At 41.2% G+C, this 22,095-nt stretch overlaps 1 protein-coding gene across 1 annotated transcript in view; it reads right to left on the reverse strand.

The window, feature by feature from the left end:
- Positions 1 to 3,195: 3,195 nt before the first annotated feature.
- The window catches only part of hibch (3-hydroxyisobutyryl-CoA hydrolase), a 29,880-nt gene continuing 10,980 nt past the window's right edge, over positions 3,196 to 22,095 (reverse strand). The window contains exons 7-14 of the mRNA XM_079562962.1: positions 18,942 to 19,020; positions 12,625 to 12,770; positions 10,641 to 10,721; positions 10,501 to 10,559; positions 10,342 to 10,423; positions 6,850 to 6,969; positions 5,199 to 5,232; positions 3,196 to 3,373 (exon numbers count right to left, since the gene is read on the reverse strand). Coding sequence (XP_079419088.1) covers positions 3,258 to 3,373; positions 5,199 to 5,232; positions 6,850 to 6,969; positions 10,342 to 10,423; positions 10,501 to 10,559; positions 10,641 to 10,721; positions 12,625 to 12,770; positions 18,942 to 19,020 — 717 coding nt within the window. The 3' untranslated portion in view covers positions 3,196 to 3,257. The remainder of the gene's footprint in view (positions 3,374 to 5,198; positions 5,233 to 6,849; positions 6,970 to 10,341; positions 10,424 to 10,500; positions 10,560 to 10,640; positions 10,722 to 12,624; positions 12,771 to 18,941; positions 19,021 to 22,095) is intronic.

The raw sequence follows: 22,095 nt of genomic DNA on the forward strand, positions 1-22,095 counted from the left end.
AAAGTAAAGTTACTACAGTGCACCTGAGGCAAATCACTTATAACACCAGACTAACCATATAAATGTCTGTGTCCATAGAATCATTTTAACCACTTTGCATTTAAAATAACTTATATTTGAGCAGCATCAGCTTCGTGGTTGTATAAGCTACGCAGCGGCGGAGTGATCTGCTAGAAAATAGTCCCTCAAAATGCGATCATTCATGTGATGCAAGGTCAGTTATATTCCAAAAATTATTCTATGGACACAGACATATATGGTTAGTCTGGTGTTATAAGTGATGTGCCTCAGGTGCTCCGTGGAGCGGGTCAGACTGTTTTTAATGCAGGCTAGCTGATACCATAGAAATGTGCTAGCCTTGCACTGGCCTAGCACCACGAAACTCTTCAAATATAAGAACTGCATGAATTAACAACAAATAATATCTCCAGAAATCAGCAACACTCTGGATAACTAGGAAATGAGGCCCTATGTCAAAAATCCTGAAATATCTCTTTAATATAGAAGTTACACTTAAGACCTGAGGTGGCAGTAGTGAGTATAAAATGGCCAACTTGCATCTAGCCCCTTTAAATATAATTATGTTAACTTTGTTTTAGCAAAACTTGTGTCATATACACTTTAACCCCTTACCCTCCGTCTTAACCAAGTGCATTTTCTCCGGTTCAGCTTTACTCAAATCTTAAAGGGGCTAGATGCAAGTGGGTCATTTTATACTCACTACTGCCACCTCAGGTCATACGTGTAACTGCAGCTTCTATATTAAGTTGTGGTGAACAGGTCTGAGCTCATTCTACACATTAGGACATGGCTGGAGCATGTGGGGGAGGAAATTACTTAATTTAAAAAAAATTAAACTCCGTATAGTCCCTTTAAAGCTTCTGGACGAGAGTCTTTAGACCAGTGTAAGTCCTTATTTGAAAGCTAAGACCTACAAATCTGATCTAAACAGATCTTTGTCCTCACGTGGTTGCCGTGTTGTCACTTTTTTTGTCACTTGTGGCTTTTTGGGCAAGTTTTCGTCACATTTTCATCAGTTTTTCTTTGCCGATTTGTGGCTTTATTGTTGCGGTTTTGTCGCATTTTTGTGTAAGTCACATGACATAACTTTGGGGAGATTTGTCGTCACATTTTCATTGCTTTTTTTCTGCTCTTTATGGCTGTTTTCGTGGTGTTTTATTTTTCTATTTAGACGCTTGTTTTCCAAGACGTTTTTAAATTTGGGTAAAGCCGAACTGGAGAAAATGTGCTCGATTCAGGTGGGGGTTAAGAGGTTAAGCGTTTTCTACGGCAAAAACTTCAGTACTTTCACTTGAGTAAAATATTGACAGAGCAACTTAGAACAAATAAGACCAAATATGGAAAAGTTTAAAGCAGAAATGTGTAAAATCTATTGAATCTATGACTTTATGCCCCAATAAAGCTGTGATTTGACCATTGTTGAAAAATGTACAGTAGATGCTGCACTTTCAACGTCCACATGTAATTCCACAGACTAAAGCTGTGTCCGAAACTCCTCGTTTACCACTTAGTGCCGGACCGTAGAGTCGACAATACAGGGCACTCATTCTGCTCTCGACTCAGACACGCCACTAACTCATCCCTCCTCGCCGCAGATCACGCTTGGGTCGTCACGTGAAGAAATAATTGAGCCGTGTCTGAATATTTCTGCGATAAAACCAACAAGACAAGACAGTTTCATATTTATGGTTCAACTTTAGTCAGATCAGTTTTATTCAACATGGATTTTACATGAATGAGCTAACGTTAGCGACTTTACATCATAACAATTCATGTGGTTGTGGTTTATATTGACCATCGCTGCTTTTGCATTGTGGAAAACTTTGAGTGAAGTACAGTTTTTCTCCTGGACATTCAGTATATTTTTGATCCAAAACCGCGAGAGGCTGCAGGAGAGTCCCCACCTGAACCGAGCACATTTTCTCCAGTAAATATAAACACAACAAAAAAGCCAATTAAACAAAAGAGCAACAGAAAGTGATGAAGAAAAAAGTGCTCTGTTAAAGGGATATTTCAGGATTTTTGACATAGGGCCTCATTTCCTAGTTATCCAGACTGTTGCTGATTTCTGGAGATATTTTATTTTAAGAGTTATGTGGCGCTAGGCTAGTGCAAGGCTAGCGTAATTTTATGGTATCAGCTAGCCTGCATTAAAAACAGTCTGCCCCGCTCCACAGTGCACCTGAGGCAAATCACTTATAACACCAGACTAACCATATAAATGTCTGTGTCCATAGAGTCATTTTAACCATTTTGCATTTAAAATACCTTATATTTGAGCAGCATCAGCTTCGTGGTTGTGTAAGCTACGCAGTGGCGGAGTGATCTGCTAGAAAATAGTCCCTCAAAATGCGATCATTCATGTGATGCAGGTCAGTTATATTCCAAACATGATTCTATGGACACATCTGGTTAGTCTGGTGCTATAAGTGATTTGCCTCAGGTGCAATGTGGAGCGGGTCACACTGTTTTTAATGCAGGCTAGCTGATACCATAGAAATGCGCTAGCCTAGCACTAGCCTAGCGCCACGAAACTTGCCAAATATAAGAACTGCATGAATTACAAAAAAAAAATATCTCCAGAAATCATATGAGAAAAAAAATGTATTCCAAGTTTTCTGCCATTTTATGTTTTCATGTAAAAATAAGGCACGTCTTGGATCTGGAAGTTTTTGAATAAGCAATTTTTTGGGGTTCAAAGCTCTATAAATCAGGCTGAAAAACCCCTCTGAAAAAACCTTCCAAATGTTGTTGAGTCCAAGTCTGGAAAGCGTGGAGTCTGCAGGAGCGACTAAAGTGGAGAAGTTGCTGCAACAGTGCAATGAAAACCTATTTTTGAGAAAACCGACCCAAAATATTTGTATTGTGTGCAATATTTGTGAATGAATAAGTGTGGGAAACCGGCTCCAGCTCCCTCACGACAAAACATCATAAAATAAAAATTGCACCGGGTAGGTTTTGCCTTTTTATTCTCTGACATGAAAACTAAGATGTTAAGGGAGAAGACGAGCTAAACATCTCCACACTGACCACTGCTTTCACCTGCCCAGTCTCGCCTTAAACAAAAGTAATGCCATTGTCCAGAAGAATCCAGAAATGTCCACTCTTTTCATACAGATATTTCTCCAGTCCGTGTTTCTCGTGTGGAGTGTGGAAACTGAAAGAGCTCGTCCGTCCCAGGCCTCGCTCCGTCTGTCCGTCTGTGGGAGGGTCTGGACCTGGACCTGGACCTTCACTCACAGAACCAGGTCTTTGGGTCCGAGGGACGAGAAGCACGAGTCCACGTCCTGCTCCGAGACCTGCTCCAGGGACGACGGGCTCCAGCGAGGACTCTGGTCTTTGTCCACGAGCACTGAACGGAGACAGAGACGAGATCGGTCCATTAAACACACAGACCTATTCACTCCACTATCACTCTCTTTTTCTAGTGGCCGCAGAAACCATGTGTGTGTTTAAGATGGCTATCGAATATCACAATTTCTTCCTCATATTGTGCAGCCCAACATGTTTGTGCTGCACAAGGAGAGGACAGAACAGTAACAGGTGATGGCTATGAATCATGGGTAGTGGAGATACTGTCCACAAAAGCAAAGGTCGAGGTGATAAGACGAGGGCTTGTTTATTATGGGAACTTTTCAGGGACCCTTCAGCTGTGTGAATATAAAATACAGATGCACCGATCCAGCTTTGCTTCCAATGCAGATACAGAGGGTTTGAGTATATCAATGTTGAATACTAACAAATACCAAAAAGACTCTCTTTACATGAATAAAAACAACTCACAACATAAAGTGATCTGATCATTAGAACTTGAGCATTACAGATCAGTTATTGTACAAGAACTTGACCACTCCAGCACTGGCCAATAGGGCTGGGATGATTTACTTTTGTCATAACCCGATATGTATCACGGTACTCAGGGGCCGATATAGTGCAATAGAGAAAGTAATTATAAGTAATCTTTACCTTAAAATGTGTTTAAGTCAGGAGTCCAAAGTTTATAAACCAAATACCATTTGGCATTTATGGAAGTGTTTGATTGAAAAATGCATTAACACAAAATGCATCAAAGTGCAGTGTAAATGTTACTGAAAGACAAAGGAGTGGAGGATAAAAAATGCCTCCAAATACAAGTATTGAAAGTATTGCAATACTTGACGAAGTATCAATACTTGGTATTGCAACACAAAGTATTGCGATCCAATCTGATATTTTGTCCCAGCCCTACTGGCTGACCCTTACTTTAGATCAGGGGTCTCCAAGTACATTTCCCTGGGGGCCGAAATATCCATGTCCATGAACATAAACTGTCTTTTAATTGGGAAAATAGTAAACTTTTTTTATTACATTAATGATAATGAGCCTGACAGGACTGTAGCCTCATATAACGGCTCACACTTGTATTGCACTTTACAAGCCTCCGTCACAAGTTTCCACTACACTGTCGTCATATTTCATTCACTCGACACTCTGTGGTGGTAAGATACTATTTGTAGCCACATCCGCCCAGGGGCTTACTGTCCATTTACCAAGTGGCTATAATGTGTTATTTACATCCTGAGCTCTTATTATGTCAGTGCCCTCTGCTGGACACGTGTGGAATTATTTTCTTTTTAATTTAAGCTGCCCCCTGGTGGCTGGAGTGAGCATTCTGTTTTTTCTTTAAAAAATCCTAACTCCACACAGGAATGGGTCAGAAACTTCTCAGGAATTTGTGCTCTACAGGCCGGATTGGATCATCTCGTGGTCAAGAAGTGGCCCGCGGGCCGCCTGTTAGAGACCCCTGCTTTAGATGATCCAATCATACCCTCAGTCCCAGCTTTGATTAGTTGATGTTAGCGTTAGCATTAGCACGTTCCTGCTAGAAGTGGCATTTTGCACAGCGAGCAAAACGCAGTGAGTTTCAAAACGACAGTAAGTACATATTCACTAAGATTTAAAACAGTGAGACCCAAAACAGGTATTGGTTCAGTATCGGGTATTCAGAATCGACTCGGTGAATCCTTAATATAAAATATAGGTGGAAAAAAAAAGGGAAGGGGGTGAAATAAAAACAAGCCTTGTTAAAGACATACTCCTGTACTCCCTAACCTTAATGCACATGTGATCAATACTCCAGTTATGTGCTGCCTCTGGACAGTTTGTCGAGAATATCGAGAATATCAATACAAACTTACCGGCTCTAACTCCCTCGTAGAAATCATGGCCTCTCTGTAGAAACACACAACGTAATCATTAGGTTTTATACATAATTGAAGAGTTCCTGGTCGATAGAAAGATGGATTAGTTCAGATTGTGGCACTATTTAAAAATTAATGTTTGTCAAATTAAATGCGTTGTAATGCCCAAATACTATATTTTTACAACAAACCTGTGCATATATTTAAAGTAAAATACCAATTTTGATACAAAAGCAGTTATTGTTGGGAGACTTTTGCCTTTAATACTTCATTATAACAATTACAGAGGAATCACCCTCCTTAGCCTCCCCGGTAAGGTCTACTCCGGGGTGCTGGAGAGGAGGATCCGGCCGATAGTTGAACCTCGGATCCAGGAGGAACAATGCGTTTTCCGTCCTGGTCGTGGCACACTGGACCAACTCTATACCCTTCATCGGGTGCTCGAGGGTTCGTGGGAGTTCGCCCAACCAGTCCACATGTGTTTTGTGGATCTGGAGAAGGCGTTCGACCGTGTCCCTCGTGGTGCCCTGTGGGGGGTGCTCCGGGAGTATGGGGTCCGGGGTCCTCTGCTAAGGGCTGTCCGTTCCCTGTATGACCGCAGCAGGAGCTTGGTTCGCATTGCCGGCAGTAAGTCAGACCTGTTCCCGGTGCGTGTTGGTCTCCGCCAGGGCTGCCCTTTGTCACCGGTTCTGTTCATTACTTTTATGGACAGAATTTCTAGGCGCAGCCAGGGGCCGAAGGGTGTCCGGTTTGGGAGCCTCAGGATCTCATCTCTGCTGTTTGCAGATGATGTTGTTCTGTTGGCTTCAACAAACCAGGACCTTCAGCACGCTCTGGGGCGGTTTGCAGCCGAGTGTGTAGCGGCCGGGATGAGGATCAGCACCTCCAAATCTGAGGCCATGGTTCTCCACCGGAAAAAGGTGCTTCCCCTCTTCAGGTCGGTGGGGAGTCCTTACCTCAAGTGGAGGAGTTCAAGTATCTCGGGGTCTTGTTCATGAGTTAGGGACGGGTGGAGCGTGAGATGGACAGACGGATCGGTGCGGCGTCAGCAGTGATGCGGTCGCTGTATCGGTCTGTCGTGGTGAAGAGGGAGCTGAGTCGGGGCAAAGCTCTCGATTTACCGATCGATCTACGTTCCCACTCTCACCTATGGTCATGAGATTTGGGTCATGACCGAAAGGACAAGATTGCGAATACAAGCGGCCGAAATGAGTTTCCTTCGCAGGGTGGCTGGGCGCACCCTCCGAGATCGGGTGAGGAGCTCAGTTACCCGGGAGGAGCTCGGGGTAGAGTCGCTGCTCCTTCACGTCGAAAGGAGCCAGCTGAGGTGGCTCGGGCATCTGTTCCGGATGCCTCCTGGTCGCCTCCCGCGGGAGGTGTTCCAGGCATGTCCTCGTGGAAGGCCCAGGACACGGTGGTGGGACTATGTCTCCGAGCTGGCCTGGTGTCGCCTCGGGGTCCCCCCAGAACAGCTGGAGGAAGTGTGTGTGGACCGGGAAGTTTGGGCATCTCTGCTGAGACTGCTGCCCCCGTGACCCAGCCCCGGATAAAGCGGAAGAAAATGGATGGATGGATGGATGGACTTCATTATAACTATATTTTGTAGGTAATAAATGCATTGTATCTAATTGTCAGTATGTTTTCGTACCATGCAGGCCTGGGACAGTCTGTACTCCATTATCAGCACATCCTTCAGGCTGAGAGCGCCCCCTAACTGCAGCTGCTTGAACGTCATCTTCAGAGACGTGGGCGACATCCGCGACAGAGTCTACGAAGAAAAAAAGACATTCAGACGGAATTTTCAGAGACTTTTCCTGAGCAGCGGCGGAAACAGAAGCCAAACATTCACTCAAGACAAAGTGCCAATTCAAAATCCTGACCAGCTCAGACTCAAGACTTTAACAAACAGACGCTCTCTCTTCTTCTTCAAGAGGAAAGAGCTCCTCTTAAACCCCGTGTGCTTCACCACTTGTTCATACTTCACTGTCCTCTGTGTGGTTATGGTGCGGCAAGATCCACCATGTTTGTGAAAATATCAGCTTTATATGGTGATGACAGTGAAGAACTTTGATAATGTCTTCAGTTTTCCGTGAGCTTTTTTTCTTTGTTGTACAGTGTTGTATAATGACAAATAAAGAACCTTATGTATGAGTGATGGCGCTGATCCGAGGGCCTGTTGGTGCAGATGTGCAGCCTCTGTCATTCTGCCCCAAAGGGCAGCCGTGGAGACGTACCTAAAGCACTTGGTGACCACGTTTGGGAAACGTGCTATGGGTGCGGCAATATATCGTTATTTTAGATGTATCGATATATTTTAAAATGAGATGTGGAATTAGCTGATCTGAATATATGCGATATGGTCTATTAGGTTAAAGGGACTATATGGAGTTTAAAAATGCTAAAACTAAGTATTTTCCTCCCTCTACAAGTTCCAGCCATGTCCTAATGTGTAGAATGAGCCCAGACCTGTTCACCACAACTGCCTCTAAAATCCTGCACTGTCGCTCAGAAAGGTGTTACTTCGTGTCTGAAGTGCAGTCATGCACGAGCTTAATATAGAAGCTGCAGTTACACGACCTGAGGTGACCTGAGGTGGCAGTAGTGAGTACAAAATGACTAACTTGCAAATAGCCCCTTTAACATAAAGAAACAGGTAATCTCAAGCTGATTTTTAAAAAAGTTTGTCTTAAACTGAGCACTTTATTTTGTCATCTCTTTATATATAAATGCTGCCCTCAGAAAAAGATTGACCTATTTTATTTTATAGGTTATTTTATCCAAAATATTTATATTTTTTAATTAAATGTGCACCTTATGGAGCTTTGTTATACAGTTTTTAAGTTTACATTTTACAGTGAGTTTTCAATAAAAACAATTGTATTTCGCTTTGACTTTGACTTTCTGTGAGTTTACATGTTCTCCCCGTGTCTGTGTCGGTTTCCTCCGGGTACTCCGGTTTCTCCACAACTAAAAACATGTACAATAGGCCAGGATGAATGATGTGTGGTGGTCGGGGCTGATTCCCTGAACTTTGGGTCTTTAACAGCAGTATTTCAGTAAACGCTGGAGCTGAGCCTTTTAAACCACAGTAAATACTGAGTGTCTGTGATGAAATATTAACGGCGAGCCTCTTCGTCGCTCTGTTCTGCTGCAGCATTAAAAATTAAAACGTCACTTTGTCCATGAGAGCAGGATGTGTCCATGAAGGGTAATTACATCACATTTAAAAGCTTTTATTTACACTAATTATGGTCTTGTATGAAATATTTACATTGCAGTATTTTGTTATACTTATTTTATCATCACATTGTAAACTTCTGAGACTCTTTTTTGTATATTTCACATTGTTTTGGAGTAAAACACAACAATTTACGGACATTTAAGGCTTCATTTGATTCTAATACCTGTCGGAGGCCCTGGGGTCTAAGCTCCTCGTCTGTGGCGGGACAGTCGTGGGTTGTTTTGCAAAGTAATTAGTAGAATGTGATTATCTTTAAGCAGCACGAGGAATGGAGGGGCTTAATCTGTGCACTACAAACACTAAGAACACTGATGCTACTGAGACTGAGACCGGACTAAAAACAGCAACAACAGCATGTGAACAAATAACTGATCTAGGTGGTAATATTCAGATATTGGATATTTCAGGATTTTTGACATAGGGCGTCATTTCCTAGTTATCCAGAGTGTTGTTGATTTCTGGAGATATATATATTTTTAATTCATGTAGTCCTTATATTATATTATATATATTATATTATATATATAAGAGTTTTAGTGGTGCTAGGCTAGTGCATGTCTATGGTAACTAGTAGCCTGCCTCTCTCACTCTCTCCTGTCTTCTCTCTTTCTTTCTCCCTCCCTCACTTCTCTCCAGTCTTCTCTCTTTCTTTCTCCCTCCCTCCCTTCTCTCCAGTCTTCTCTCTTTCTTTCTCCCTCCCTCACTTCTCTCCAGTCTTCTGTCTTCTTCCTTTCCTTTTTCTTTCTTTCTTTCTTTCTTTCTTTCTTTCTTTCTTTCTTTCTTTCTTTCTTTCTTTCTTTCTTTCTTTCTTTCTTTCTTTCTTTCTTTCTTTCTTTCTTTCTTTCTTTCTTTCTTTCTTTCTTTCTTTCTTTCTTTCTTTCTTTCTCTTTCTTTCTTTCTTTCTTTCTTTCTTTCTTTCTCCTTCACTTCTCTCCAGTCTTCTCTCTTTCTTTCTCCCTCCCTCTTTTCTCTCCAGTCTTCCCTCTTTTTTTATCCCTCCCTCTTTTCTCTCCAGTCTTCTCTTTTTCTTTCTCCCTCCCTCACTTCTCTCCAGTCTTCTCTCTCTCTCTTTCTTTCTCCCTCCCTCTTTTCTCTCCAGTCTTCTCTCCTTCTTTCTCCCTCCCTCTTTTCTCTCCAGTCTTCTCTCTTTCTTTCTCCCTCCCTCACTTCTCTACTTCTTTCTCCCTCTTTTCTCTTCAGTCTTCTCTCTTTCTTTCTCCCTCCCTATTTTCTCTCCAGTCTTCTCTCTTTCTTTCTCCCTCCCTCACTTCTCTACTTCTTTCTCCCTCTTTTCTCTCCAGTCTTCTCTCCTTCTTTCTCCCTCCCTCTTTTCTCTCCAGTCTTCTCTCTTTCTTTCTCCCTCCCTCACGTCTCTACTTCTTTCTCCCTCTTTTCTCTCCAGTCTTCTCTCTTTCTTTCTCCCTCCCTCACTTCTCTACTTCTTTCTCCCTCTTTTCTCTTCAGTCTTCTCTCTTTCTTTCTCCCTCCCTATTTTCTCTCCAGTCTTCTCTCTTTCTTTCTCCCTCCCTCTTTTCTCTCCAGTCTTCTCTCCTCCTTTCTCCCTCACTTCTCTCCTTCTTTCTCCCTCTTTTCTCTCCAGTCTTCTCTCTTTCTTTCTCCCTCCCTCGCTTCTCTCCAGTCTTCTCTTTCTTTCTTTCTCCCTCTTTTCTCTCCCGTCTTCTCTCTTTCTTTCTCCCTCCCTCTCTAGTCTTCTTTCTCTCTTCCTGTGCAATGATGATGATGCAATGTGCAATGATCCTCCACCTGTAATAAAACTGATTTACGATCCAGAGCGCGGCCTCGTGGGGGAACTTCGAGGTGATGACGATAAATAAAACACGCCTGTACTGCATTGCCCTAGTTGTACTAACACAAGAGTCGTAGTAATAGTAATCCTACCTCGGCCTGTTTGGTTGTGAACTCCGATCCTTCTGCTCGGAGATTGTCCATGATTTGCTCCACACTGTCGGCGCTGAACAATCTGCAACAGTTTACAGCAAATAAACTCTAAACATTATTCCTCTGGTTTAAAAGTCAATCCAAAAATAAGCAAAGAACCTGTCGATATCAGCGAGATGTTTCTCCAGAGTGAAAGGTTTGTCCGAGCCCAGGCTGCTCTGTGGAGAGGAGCCGGATCACGTTGGAGCAGAAACAAATGATCTTGTTTAATCTATTGTGAACTTTGAGTTTGTTCTGACCTGGTTCTGATACGAGTCCAGCACTTTGGAGACGTCGTCCACAGAGGGACACTTCACCAGCTCCTGCTCCAGATCGGCCATCTGTGCACAAAGCATTCGAACATCATAAGGACAACACTGACAGCAGCAACGTGGGCCCTGGGGTGGGGGGGGGCGCCAGCATGGAGGAGGGGGCACTCGAAATAGACTTGTTTTTAAAGAAAAGTCAATAAGAAGATGCTTGTGTTTCATTATTATTATTTCGCTTCATTTAGAGACAGATGGTCGATCCTATCACAAAGAGGTTGGCGATTTGAACCCGTAGCTCCTGTAGCTGCACGCATTAGTTGTGTCCTTGGGCAAGACACCGATGGCCCCCAGTGTCTGCGCACATCAGTGTGTGACTGAGGGAGTGAATGGGTGAGTGGTTCCTTGTATGTAGGGCTGCTCGATTATAGAAAAAATAATAATCACGATTATTTTAGTAATAATTGAAATCACGATTATTCAAACGATTATTTGTTCCCTTAAAAAAAAAATCTTTATTTTATTTATTCATTTTTATTATTATTTAAAAAAAACAACTATGGACTACATTTTCACACAGCGCTAATGTTTTTATGTCAGACCAAAGCCTTTCTTAATACACCTTTAAAGTTGATACAAAAGAGGAAACTTTCAAAATACAGTTTTACTCAATGTCTGACTGATTTATTTCATATATTAATTTATTTGAATGGGACAGTGCATATTAATGAACAACTAGTGCTGTAAATATGCCGGATTTAGCTCAAGGCTAATTTCCATCCGCAGTTCCATGAGGTAAAATGCTAAGAACATACAAAATATAAAACACATAAGCCACAACACACAGCAGTACATTCAGACAAAACAGGCGAGGACAACAACTACACAATACATAAAGTGCATCTCTTTCATACGCCACTCCCCTCGTCCCTCCCACTCACACACCTGTACCTGCAAATATAAATAAAAATATGTTCCTGTCTAATGCCTCTTCATGGTTACAACTTTGTGGGCAAAGAAGCCGTTCTTTCAGTTGCCTCTTAAATGAGACGTAGGCGCTGCTTTGTCATTTGTAGAGCGTTCCAACTGGAACAAGCCTTAATGGAAAGCATGTTCTGAGAAAACGTGCGTCTCCGAAACTGTACTTCACAGTTTTTTATTTTACTGTTGATAGTGCTGATCTCACAATTTCTTTTTTAATTAATTCCCTAAGAGGAGGCGGGGTCAGGTCATGTAGCACTCTATAAACAAGACAATTAATTTTAAAACATTTAGATTTTCAAAATTTTAAAAATTATATTTGTTAATTAGAGCACATATGTGAAAAGACTGGGGTTTTTGATCGAGTACCTTAATAGCTGGTTTAAGCGCAGTGGCACCAGCAAAGCACCAGGCTGTGAAACAATATTCAATATGGGAGAATATCATACAGTGGAGGTATGACTTTCCTGCCTCTGTTGTAATAAAGGGTCGAATTTGTTCATAGTTTTTTAAAGACAATTTGATGGTGTTTGTGACATTTTTAATGTGCTTTCTGAATGTGAGGTTGGGATCCAAAACTACTCCAAGACATTTAAAGTGGGTCACTAACTCAAACTCCTCTCCATTCAAAAACACAAACGATCTCTCTTGTTTCAAAGTTTAATAATTATAATAATATAAACTTTGAAAAACTCAACTTTTTCTTCCTTATTCAATACATTTTGGGTAAAGTATTGCAGTTTGTTATAATGACATGTTAAACCAAAGGGGTGGTGATAAAGAACTTCTCTCTGTGGGCCTTTGCTGGTTATTTCATGGGGTCAAATAATAATCATTTAAAAGTCAGGTGACATTATTTTCATTGTAGTATTATGGGTTAATCAGGAATGAACTGCTAGAAAATAAATAATAATCAAATATAATAGAGATCTGCAAACACTGAGAGTCTACATAAACGCTGCTGAGACGTGGCCGTTCAGTGTTTGACAGTTTTCACCTTGCTGGAGTCGACGAAGTGCGTGGCGACTCCGGCTCGATGCACGTCTCGTCCCTTCAGCCTGAACCCGGTCAGAGCCAGGAACAGCCCCAGCTTCCCCTGCAGCCGAGGCAGGAAGTGCCCCCCTCCCACGTCCGGGAACAGGCCTGAAACCACAGAGGAAAGTCCACGTTATCTTCTCCTCACAGCCTTTAGAGCAGGTGCTTCTCCCAGAGCGCCCGAACTATCACCAACAAACATTAGCTTTAGCTTCAGAGTGCAGCAAACTGAAATGACGCAGCTGTCCTCGGACGCACCGCAGTGACCCACATAAAAAGGCTATTTACGGACGCAGCATTTTCGCCGTTGTGTAAAATTTAATCCAGAGACAAACTTGTGAATCATCTCCACCACGAACGATGACTCTCAGAAGAGCTACACTGCAGTCATTACTCATCCACACCACACACAAAACCTGAAGCAGAATATATTAAGGACAATATCGTGATGAATGCCCATGATTATGTCTCACAGAATCTGTAACAAAGGAAAATCACAGAAGTAGCACGTTTGGGGTGACTCAAACGATTTTATGTTTTCCAGGAAGTCTCAGATGGAGTAGCTTTCATTTCCCAGAACAAGAACAAAATGTGGAGTTTTAGAAGAAAGTGCTCTTTTTCCGTTTTGAGAGTTTAATTGAACTCACAAATGCTTGAGATTAAAGGAAGGACAGTTTTACTCAACCTGCCAAGAGCCAGACTGATATTACAGAACCAATAACATTTGACAACTGACATTAAAGGGATATTTCAGGATTTTTGACATGGGGCCTCATTTCCTAGTTATCCAGAGTGTTGCTGATTTCTGGAGATATTTTTTTTGTAGTTCATGCAATTCTTTTATTTGAAGAGTTTCGTGGCGCTAGGCTAGTGCATTTCTATGGTATCAGCTAGCCTGCATTAACAACAGTCTGACCCGCTCCACAGTGCACCTGAGGCAAATCACTTATAACACCAGACTAACCATATAAATGTCTGTGTTGATATAGTAATGTTTGGAATATAACTGACCTTGCATCACATGAATGATCGCATTTTGAGGGACTATTTTCTAGCAGATCACTCCGCCGCTGCGTAGCTTATACAACCACGAAGCTGATGCTGCTCAAATATAAGTTATTTTAAATGCAAAATGGTTAAAATTACTCTATGGACACAGACATTTATCTGGTTAGTCTGGTGTTATTAGTGATTTGCCTCAGGTGCACTGTTGAGCGGGTCACACTGTTTTTAATGCAGGCTAGCTGATACCATAGAAATGTGCTAGCCTTGCACGAGCCTAGCGCCACAAAACTCTTCAAATATAAGAACTGTTTGAATTACAAAAATCAACAACACTCTGGATAACTAGGAAATGAGGCCCTATGTCAAAAATCCTGAAATATCCCTTTAATATAGAAGCTGCAGTTACACGTATGACCTGAGGTGGCAGTAGTGAGTAGAAAATGGCGAACTTGCATCTAGCCCCTTTAATGTTATCCGTGTTAAAAATAGGTTATTTCAGAAATAAGGACATTTTAAGTGACCACAACGTCAGTGTAACTTCATCGAGCCAATGAGTTTTTTTTATACAGAAATACGGCTTTAAGGGACAATAAAAAAAAACATCTTTTCAGCTCAAGAGCGAAAGCATCAATGCTTTTTTTTCAGAGCTTCAAGGACACTTAAAGTAAAAAGCTTCACACAAAAAGAGAAGCGCTCGGAGGGACTCGACTAATTAAAAATCCTTTGCTCTGAGAAGGACATTTCAACCCAAGGTTTTCATCAGAAATATTTATTGTATTTATTGTATTTTGTCACACATAAAGCACCATTTTCATTTACCTTAAACCCACCCTCAAGGATTAGAAACAGTATAGAGACAAATGCTTAACAAAATATGGACTACCGTGGTAGATTTGTAGATACAGTCAGAGAGAGCAGAGGATTATGGGAGCTGTGACCTGATTCGGAGGAAAATGTAATATCATAAATGTGCCAGATTAGTGTCATATCCGTTAATCCAACACCAGGGGGAGCTTTAGGCGTCAGCGAGTTCATCTCAAGAGCGCTGTGCTTTTAGTAAATGATTAATGCATAGAATGATATTAAAGTCTGGATGAATTTAAATCTTTTTGGCCACAAAGAAACATGTACAAGGTTAAAGCAGGAAGCGTCAACTTTAATGCCCAAATGCAACCAATCCATCATTTCCTCAGAATCATAACCGTCCACAAAAAACAAAGGAACGAGGACAAACTCAGACATTTCAGAAGTAAATTGGACACAACCGGGAACTTTTGAGCAGTAATGGAATTTCGCCACAAACTGTTATGATTAATGCCACCGATTATGTGACACCTGTAAGTATAAATGAATATAAATAACATCGCTCCCATTGTCGTTTGCTGTGCATCGTGGGAGTTCATGTGGATTTGCAGTTTCGTTTATGAGCCAAAACAAAACTACGCAAAGCTCACACTGAATTACTAATCATCATGAAAGACACGCTCTGCTGAAACCTCCACAAACAGAGAGTGAATTTTAACATTCTTGAAAGATCACGAGTGTCACGAACCGATGCGCTCTGTTAAAGCAGAACGTGTTTACCTTAATAAATCCTTCGTAGTCCCTCTCGGGGTAATACAAGTGTTAATGGGATGATTGGGGGGTCTTTCATCTCCCCCTGGTATCTCTGGCCAGAAAACCACAATTGCAACTTGACTGCCACCGGGTCGGAGTCACCAATACACACTAATGGAATCACGAAGAAGAAGCTAACATGCTAACGGGCAAGGCCAAGTGCGGGCTAGCACCACTTTAACAGTATTTGCAGCCAAGCTTGAGTGAAAACAAATATCTCCATTGTGTAACTGGATGAACAATATCCCTCTGTCACTTTGTCTTTTCTGTGAGCGTAGTATTTACTCTCACGGACAATTAATAAGTAAAAAAACGCAACATGATACGACACCTGCAGTGGCACTTATGGCCTCTAGGGGCAGGAGTTACTTAGTTCTGCTTTAAGAACCCTATTATGATGCATTAAGTAATGTTACGAATGTCACGAATGACAGAAAAATGACATATATAACACATTGTGCCTCTGTGTGAACCCTGAATAATCGCTTTAAGGCACATGATGGGTAAAAATATAAATACAGTTTACACGACGGTAGAAACTATTGTGTTTGGGGCCTTTATTTTTTGATCGAACTCATGGACAGTGTTAATTTTACATGTACATTATTCATAGTACATTATTTATAGTACAGTATTCATCATATTCTCCGCTTCATTTTTCTTCTTTCACATGAACAAAGCACAACATTTGAGGCTTTAACATCTTTCTATTTAGTTTTATGAGTCGACGAAGAGATTTTAGTCAGAGTTTTAGTCTCATTAACAACTTTTTATGTATTTTTAGGCTCATTTTAGTCACAGAAATCATACTTTGACTGAAATGATGATGAAATATTTTACTCATTGAAATTAACACTGATTCTGTGGGATTAATTGCACTCAAAATGATTGTAACAACTTGAATAAAAGGTGTATTTCCTGGAGAATGAGCGCACCAACTCATGACATCATCAGGTGGAAGCAGAAGCGTGACATGAATGGAACAAAACATCCCCCCAGGTCCAAATCTAACCATTAAAACATCAATAAATGCTTAAATTAAGAGTCAGTTCAATGTGAGACCTTTAGGAACTGTTGTCTGTATGAAGCACAGTGACTCCCCGGGGCCCCCTGGAGGTGAGTGGGGGTCACAGTTCCTGCCGCAAACAGATGTATTTCATTAAGACTGAGCTTTAATCTGTTGAGTCCAAAGCGGAAAGAGCCATCTGTCCCAGAGTCTATTAGCACCAACATATAAACCGGCGTTATTTACCCGGGAGACACCGATGTGGGGCTTAGCGAACTCCAAACATGTTTACTTTAGCACTTCACACGGACCGGAAACTACACGGTAAACACATAAACCCAGAAAAAAAAAGGAGAAGCGTATGCGGACAGTTAGCAAGTCGGTAAATCCGTTAGCATTAGCCTGCTCAATGTATTTTTCCTATAGCCATTAGCATAAGGTCCAGATGTTTCCAGCTGTTGTCAACCACTGACCTCATTTAAGTCAAAGCCTAATTAGAAATCCTGTACAGATGTTTTGAGATTTCACGTTATACAAGAATTAGTGTAAAAACATAGTTAACACAATTATATTTAAGATTTTGCTAAAGATTGTTCCCAGCTTTCTTTACTTTGACCGGTTTGTTTATATTTTCACTTCCTTATTGGACACCGACAGGAAGTGACATAGATGAAGGCAAACAATTTTACACTGTTGCTGTGCCGACCATATTAAGTCAATGGGAAATGAGTCAAACTGCTATGAACTTTACCTCTATCTACGTCACTTCCTGTCAGAAGCTTAAAAATTCAAGTAGAAATGACTTTTCTGCCCAACATTTCTACATTAAAATAATTTCCTTCTAAATAAATAATATTTTTAACAGCATTAAAACCTGTCATATGCACTTTAAGTTTGTGCATTTTTAATTTTTTAAAAGTAAGCTGCGCGCTTATGAGCAGCGTTGGGGGTAATGTATTACAAAAGTAACGAGTTTCAAAAATACATTACTTTTTTCAGTAACTAAGGAGTATAACATATTACTAACACAAAATACAGGAATATATTTCATTTCAAGTAACCAGAGTTACGAGTGTATTTGTATGAACAAAAAAAATGTCAAACTCCCCCAAATAAAATGCAGTATAACAAATCAGGTTGGATACTGGTGCATAACATCTGCAGTTGTGTGTACTCTTGTGTGTAACCCAAGAGAATGGGTGCAGAGAAGGAAATCATTACTGCACTTTTGCTCGCTGGCATTATTACTATTTTCAGTTTATATTTTGCTAAAAGTAACTCGGCTAAATTTTAGAAACAGTAATATGTAATACAAACTTATTACATTTTTAGAGCTGTAATCCCTAATATACAATATATTACAATTTTTAAGTAACTTGCCCAACACTGCTTATGAGACATTTGAAACCTACAAATTTCTTCTTCTGAAACACTGAAGAGGCACCGAGAGCCCCCACACCTGCAGCACAGTAGAGGCGTCACAAGAGGCAGGAAACAAAGAGACAAAGAGACAAACAAGGAGGTATCCGGGCAAAACTCACAGCTAAGCCACACAAGCCTTCTATCCTACTATTGTTCTGGCTATTGGATGTTCACGGGAGAATAAGTCGGATTATATTCGTCTGCTATGATCTTCCCAGCAGATGGAGAAGACTGTTGTGGAGTGGAGGGAGCTGCGCAGGAGGAAGAGGATGGAGGCTGTGGGGAAGATGACCAGTGCAGGACACCACGCTCTGAAACAGGGACAAGCCCAGGAGGAGCTGCACTGTTTCAGAAGAGACTGAAGGCAGTACTCCGGTTTCTTCTACCTCCAAGTACACATATGTAGAAACAGGCTCAGATAACTAAAAGGCATTTCTGCGATTTTTACAGAAGCAGATCTCTGGAATCGTCAATAAATGGTCATGTTTGAAGCTGCCAGATGGAAAACAAAGAGGGAAAGAACTTCTCTTTCACCCATTACTCCAAAACTACTTGAACAAATGCTGACTTCTGAATAGATTTTCTATTATATCTAAAGAAAGATACAAACAGCCCATAAATACATAACTAACACAGAATGCTAACACATATCCTAACGTTAGCTTTATGCCACATGCTAACACTAGCTCCGAGTGACAGTTTTTCGCTTCCACTGAACAATTTGGTCAGTCAAAACATTCATATGGACCCGATTTTGACTTGACTTTATTTGTGTGTGATAAATACGTTTTGAGTCCGCCAGAAAACGGCTAAAAAGAATGAAAAATTGCCACACTGACCCAGATGTCCGTCTAACTCTCTTCTGGGGCCAGTGATCTAATCTACCTGAACTGTATCTCATCCAATTACCAACATTACCCACGAAACGGATCTCATTGACTGTTAAACCTTTGTGACTCCATCGATTTAAATGCTTTTCTAATCAGCTTTGGCTCGGATTATAATCACCGCAAACATCGGTCAATCTCTGCCTCTGCATAATTAATGAGAGGTTTTCTTTCCAGCTGCCGCCCCGGTGCAGCGTGGGATATGAAATCTAATACCAGAGACGAGCAGAGGTTTGTGGAGAAAACAGTGCTTTACATCAACGCTTCCCACAATGTTCCCGTGTTTGGTATCCATGTGTAGCACGACAAGTGACACCTGTGGATTAAATAATGAGTTCTTACCGATCCCAGTCTCAGGCATCGCGAACAGTGTCTTCTCTGTGGCCACTCTGAACCGTCCGTGAACCGACAGACCAACGCCCTGAAACACAACAAAACAAAGACATGATGATGACGGCGACATCCAAGAAACATGGACAAGATTCTCCTGTTTAATCAAAGTCACAGAATCATTTTGCTTTTCACTTCACAGTTGTCTGTTACTTGTGTGTGAACTTTCAGTAAAAAATATTCTAAATAAAATCTTTATGTTTGTAAACTTGACAAAATGTACAAAAGTTCAAGGTGTATTAGTACTTTCGAGCGGCACTGTCTGACCATTTACCATTTGTGTTTGAAATTTTGTTTTATTTTATTGACCTTTATTTAACCAGGAAAGTCCCACTGAGATTAAGAATCTCTTTGTCAGGGAGTCCTGGTCCCAGAGGGGAATCTATTGTACACGTTTTTAGTGGTAGGGGAAACCAGAGTACCCGGAGGAAACATGCAAACTCCACACAGAAAGGCCCTGTCCAGGTGGGAAACGAACCTGGGACCTTCTAGCTGTGAGGCGTGAGCGCTAACCGCTGTGCCACCATGCCGTCCCAATATGGGTGGCCAACATTGACAAAATCCCAATTCTTCCTCATTTTTTTTCTAAATGTCCCCCTAATTTCTCCATTTTCCCCCAAAATTTTCCCATTTTCTCCCAACTTCCCAACCACAAATGCGGCTGAATATGTTTTAGACCGTAATTTTCTATATTTTTGACAAACTTATGCTAATAATGCCATTTGGAATCAAATTGTATCCTTTTTAATCTCTTACCTTAACCGAGCGCATGTTTACCCAAATATATAGAAGCTTCTGGACAGGAGTTTACAGACTATAGGCCAGTGTAACGCCTCATTTGAAAGCTATGACCGACCAGAGTGATCTATTTTGTTGTGTTGTCGCTGCTTTCTTGTTACATTTTTGAAGTGCTTGTGTCGTGTTTTTGTAGTTTATTTTGGTCACTTTTTCATCACCTTTTGTTGATTTCTCTATTTCTTTCCCAGCACATTGTTGTCGCTTTTTTGCTGTGTTTTTATCTCTCTATACACTGTGTTCCAAATTATTATGCAAATTGTATTTTTGTGTCAAAAAGGTAAAAAAATAATAATAATAATGAAACTTGTGGATGGTATCGTGTCTCGGGGCTCTATGAATCACCGACATTAATCTCAGAGACCTGGGATAATTAGTTATCAGGTGAAGCCCAGTTAAGGGAAAAACTACTGAAAAAGGGTGTTCCACTTTATTATGCAGATCATCATTTTCAAGCAATATGGTAAAGAAAAAGGGTCTCTCTGCTGATGAAAAGTTTGAAATAGTTGAATGCCTTGGTCTTGGTATGAAAACCTTCGATATTTCATGAAAGATTAAGCGTAATCATCATACAGATAAGAGATTTGTGGATGATTCAGACACACTCGGGTTTATGCAGATAAAGGCACAATATGGACGGTTTCTGCCAGACAAACACATCAGATTAGGAGAACAGATGCTACAAAGCAGCATACAGGTATTTGAAGCTGTTAGGTGCCTCTGGAGTCTCCCGAACATCAAGGTGTAGGACCCTCCAGAGGCTGCAGTTGTGCATAAACCTTCTATCCGGGCCCCCCCCTAAACTGTTAATTGAATGCTGATGAACAGAAACGGCTGCAGTGGCTCAGAAATACATGAGGACTCATTTTCAAAAAGTCTTGTTCACTGATGAGTGCTGTGTAACCCTGGATGGTCAAATCAATGGAGTAGTGGTTGGTTGGTGAATGGCCACAATGTCCCAACAAGGCTGTGACGTCAGTAAGGAGGTGGCGGAGTCATGTTTTGGGCCAGAATCATGAGGAGAGAGCTGGTCGGCTCCTTTAGGCCCTTTTAGGCTCCCTGAAGGTGTGAAAATGGCCTTTGAAAAATATGTGAAGTTTCTGACTGACAACTGTCTTCTATGCTACAAAATGAAGAGCCGTGCTTTCCCGAACAAGATCCTCTTCATGCATGACAACGCACCATGTCATACTGTAAAGAATACCTCTGCACCACTGGCTGATATGGGCATAAAAGGAGAGAAACTCATGATGTGGACCCCCTCCTCCCCTGACCTCAACCCTGTTGAGAACCTTTGGAGCCTCAACAAAAAAAAACTTCTATGATGGTGGGAGGCAGTTTTCATCCAAACAGCAGCTCTGGGAGGCTATTCTAACATCCTGCAAAGAAATCCAAGCAGAAACTGTCCAAAAACTCACAAGTTTAATGGATTTAAGAATTTTGAAGCTGCTCTCACACAAGGGCTCCTATGGTCAAATATAACTTGACCTGTTAATATTTTTTTTATTGAAATAGCTTTTGATTTCAGTAAATATGACCTCCTAATGCTACACATTCAACAAATGACCATGTTCAGTTAATTACAAGCTTTAAAATGTATTGAAACGATGAATTGCATAATAACTTGGAACAGTGGATTTTGAGGTTTTTTCTATATTTATTTTTGAAAAACATACCGTTATCACTTGGAAATTTTTTCCACCACATTTAATTGATCCTAAACCAGCTAAAGACTTGAAAATTATGCTGACTCTCATTTGAGTTGACAATTTAGAAAATCTTAGAAAAATGTCATTTGCATAATAATTTGGAACGCAGAGTAGTCGTGTTTTTGTTGGATTTATGGCACTTTCTTCCCCGCTCATTTGCCACTTTCTTGCTTTTAGATTTGGGTAAAGCCAAACTTGGAAGTTCAGGTGGGGTTTAAGAGTTAAATAACACCTTTTATAGATACAGCATTTACCCCCAAATCAAGCAATTAAGAGACACGCTCTTTATTCATTGATGACAGGATTTATTAGCATTTTTTGCCAAGAGCTGCTTTGCATGGACGGTTTTGACGAGCCGACCACTTCCTTCATCATCAGGAAAGGGTTTTGTCAGTGGATCTGTGTGATGTTGGCTGTAAAACACACTCTGCTGTGCCCGAAGGCGGGTATAACGAGACGGCCTGCAGAGAAGTGACTCTGATTACAGGTCTCACCAGCCTCAGCCTCCCACCGGACGAGGTGCCAGGGCCTTATAAGCGCATGTGAGTGGGATTCATATAAACGACAGACGAGAGGAGGAATGAGAAAGGACATGTTTAAAC

This window comes from Gobius niger (genome assembly GCF_951799975.1).
Source record: "Gobius niger genome assembly, chromosome: 9".
In the NCBI taxonomy this organism is placed as follows: Eukaryota; Metazoa; Chordata; class Actinopteri; order Gobiiformes; family Gobiidae; genus Gobius; species Gobius niger.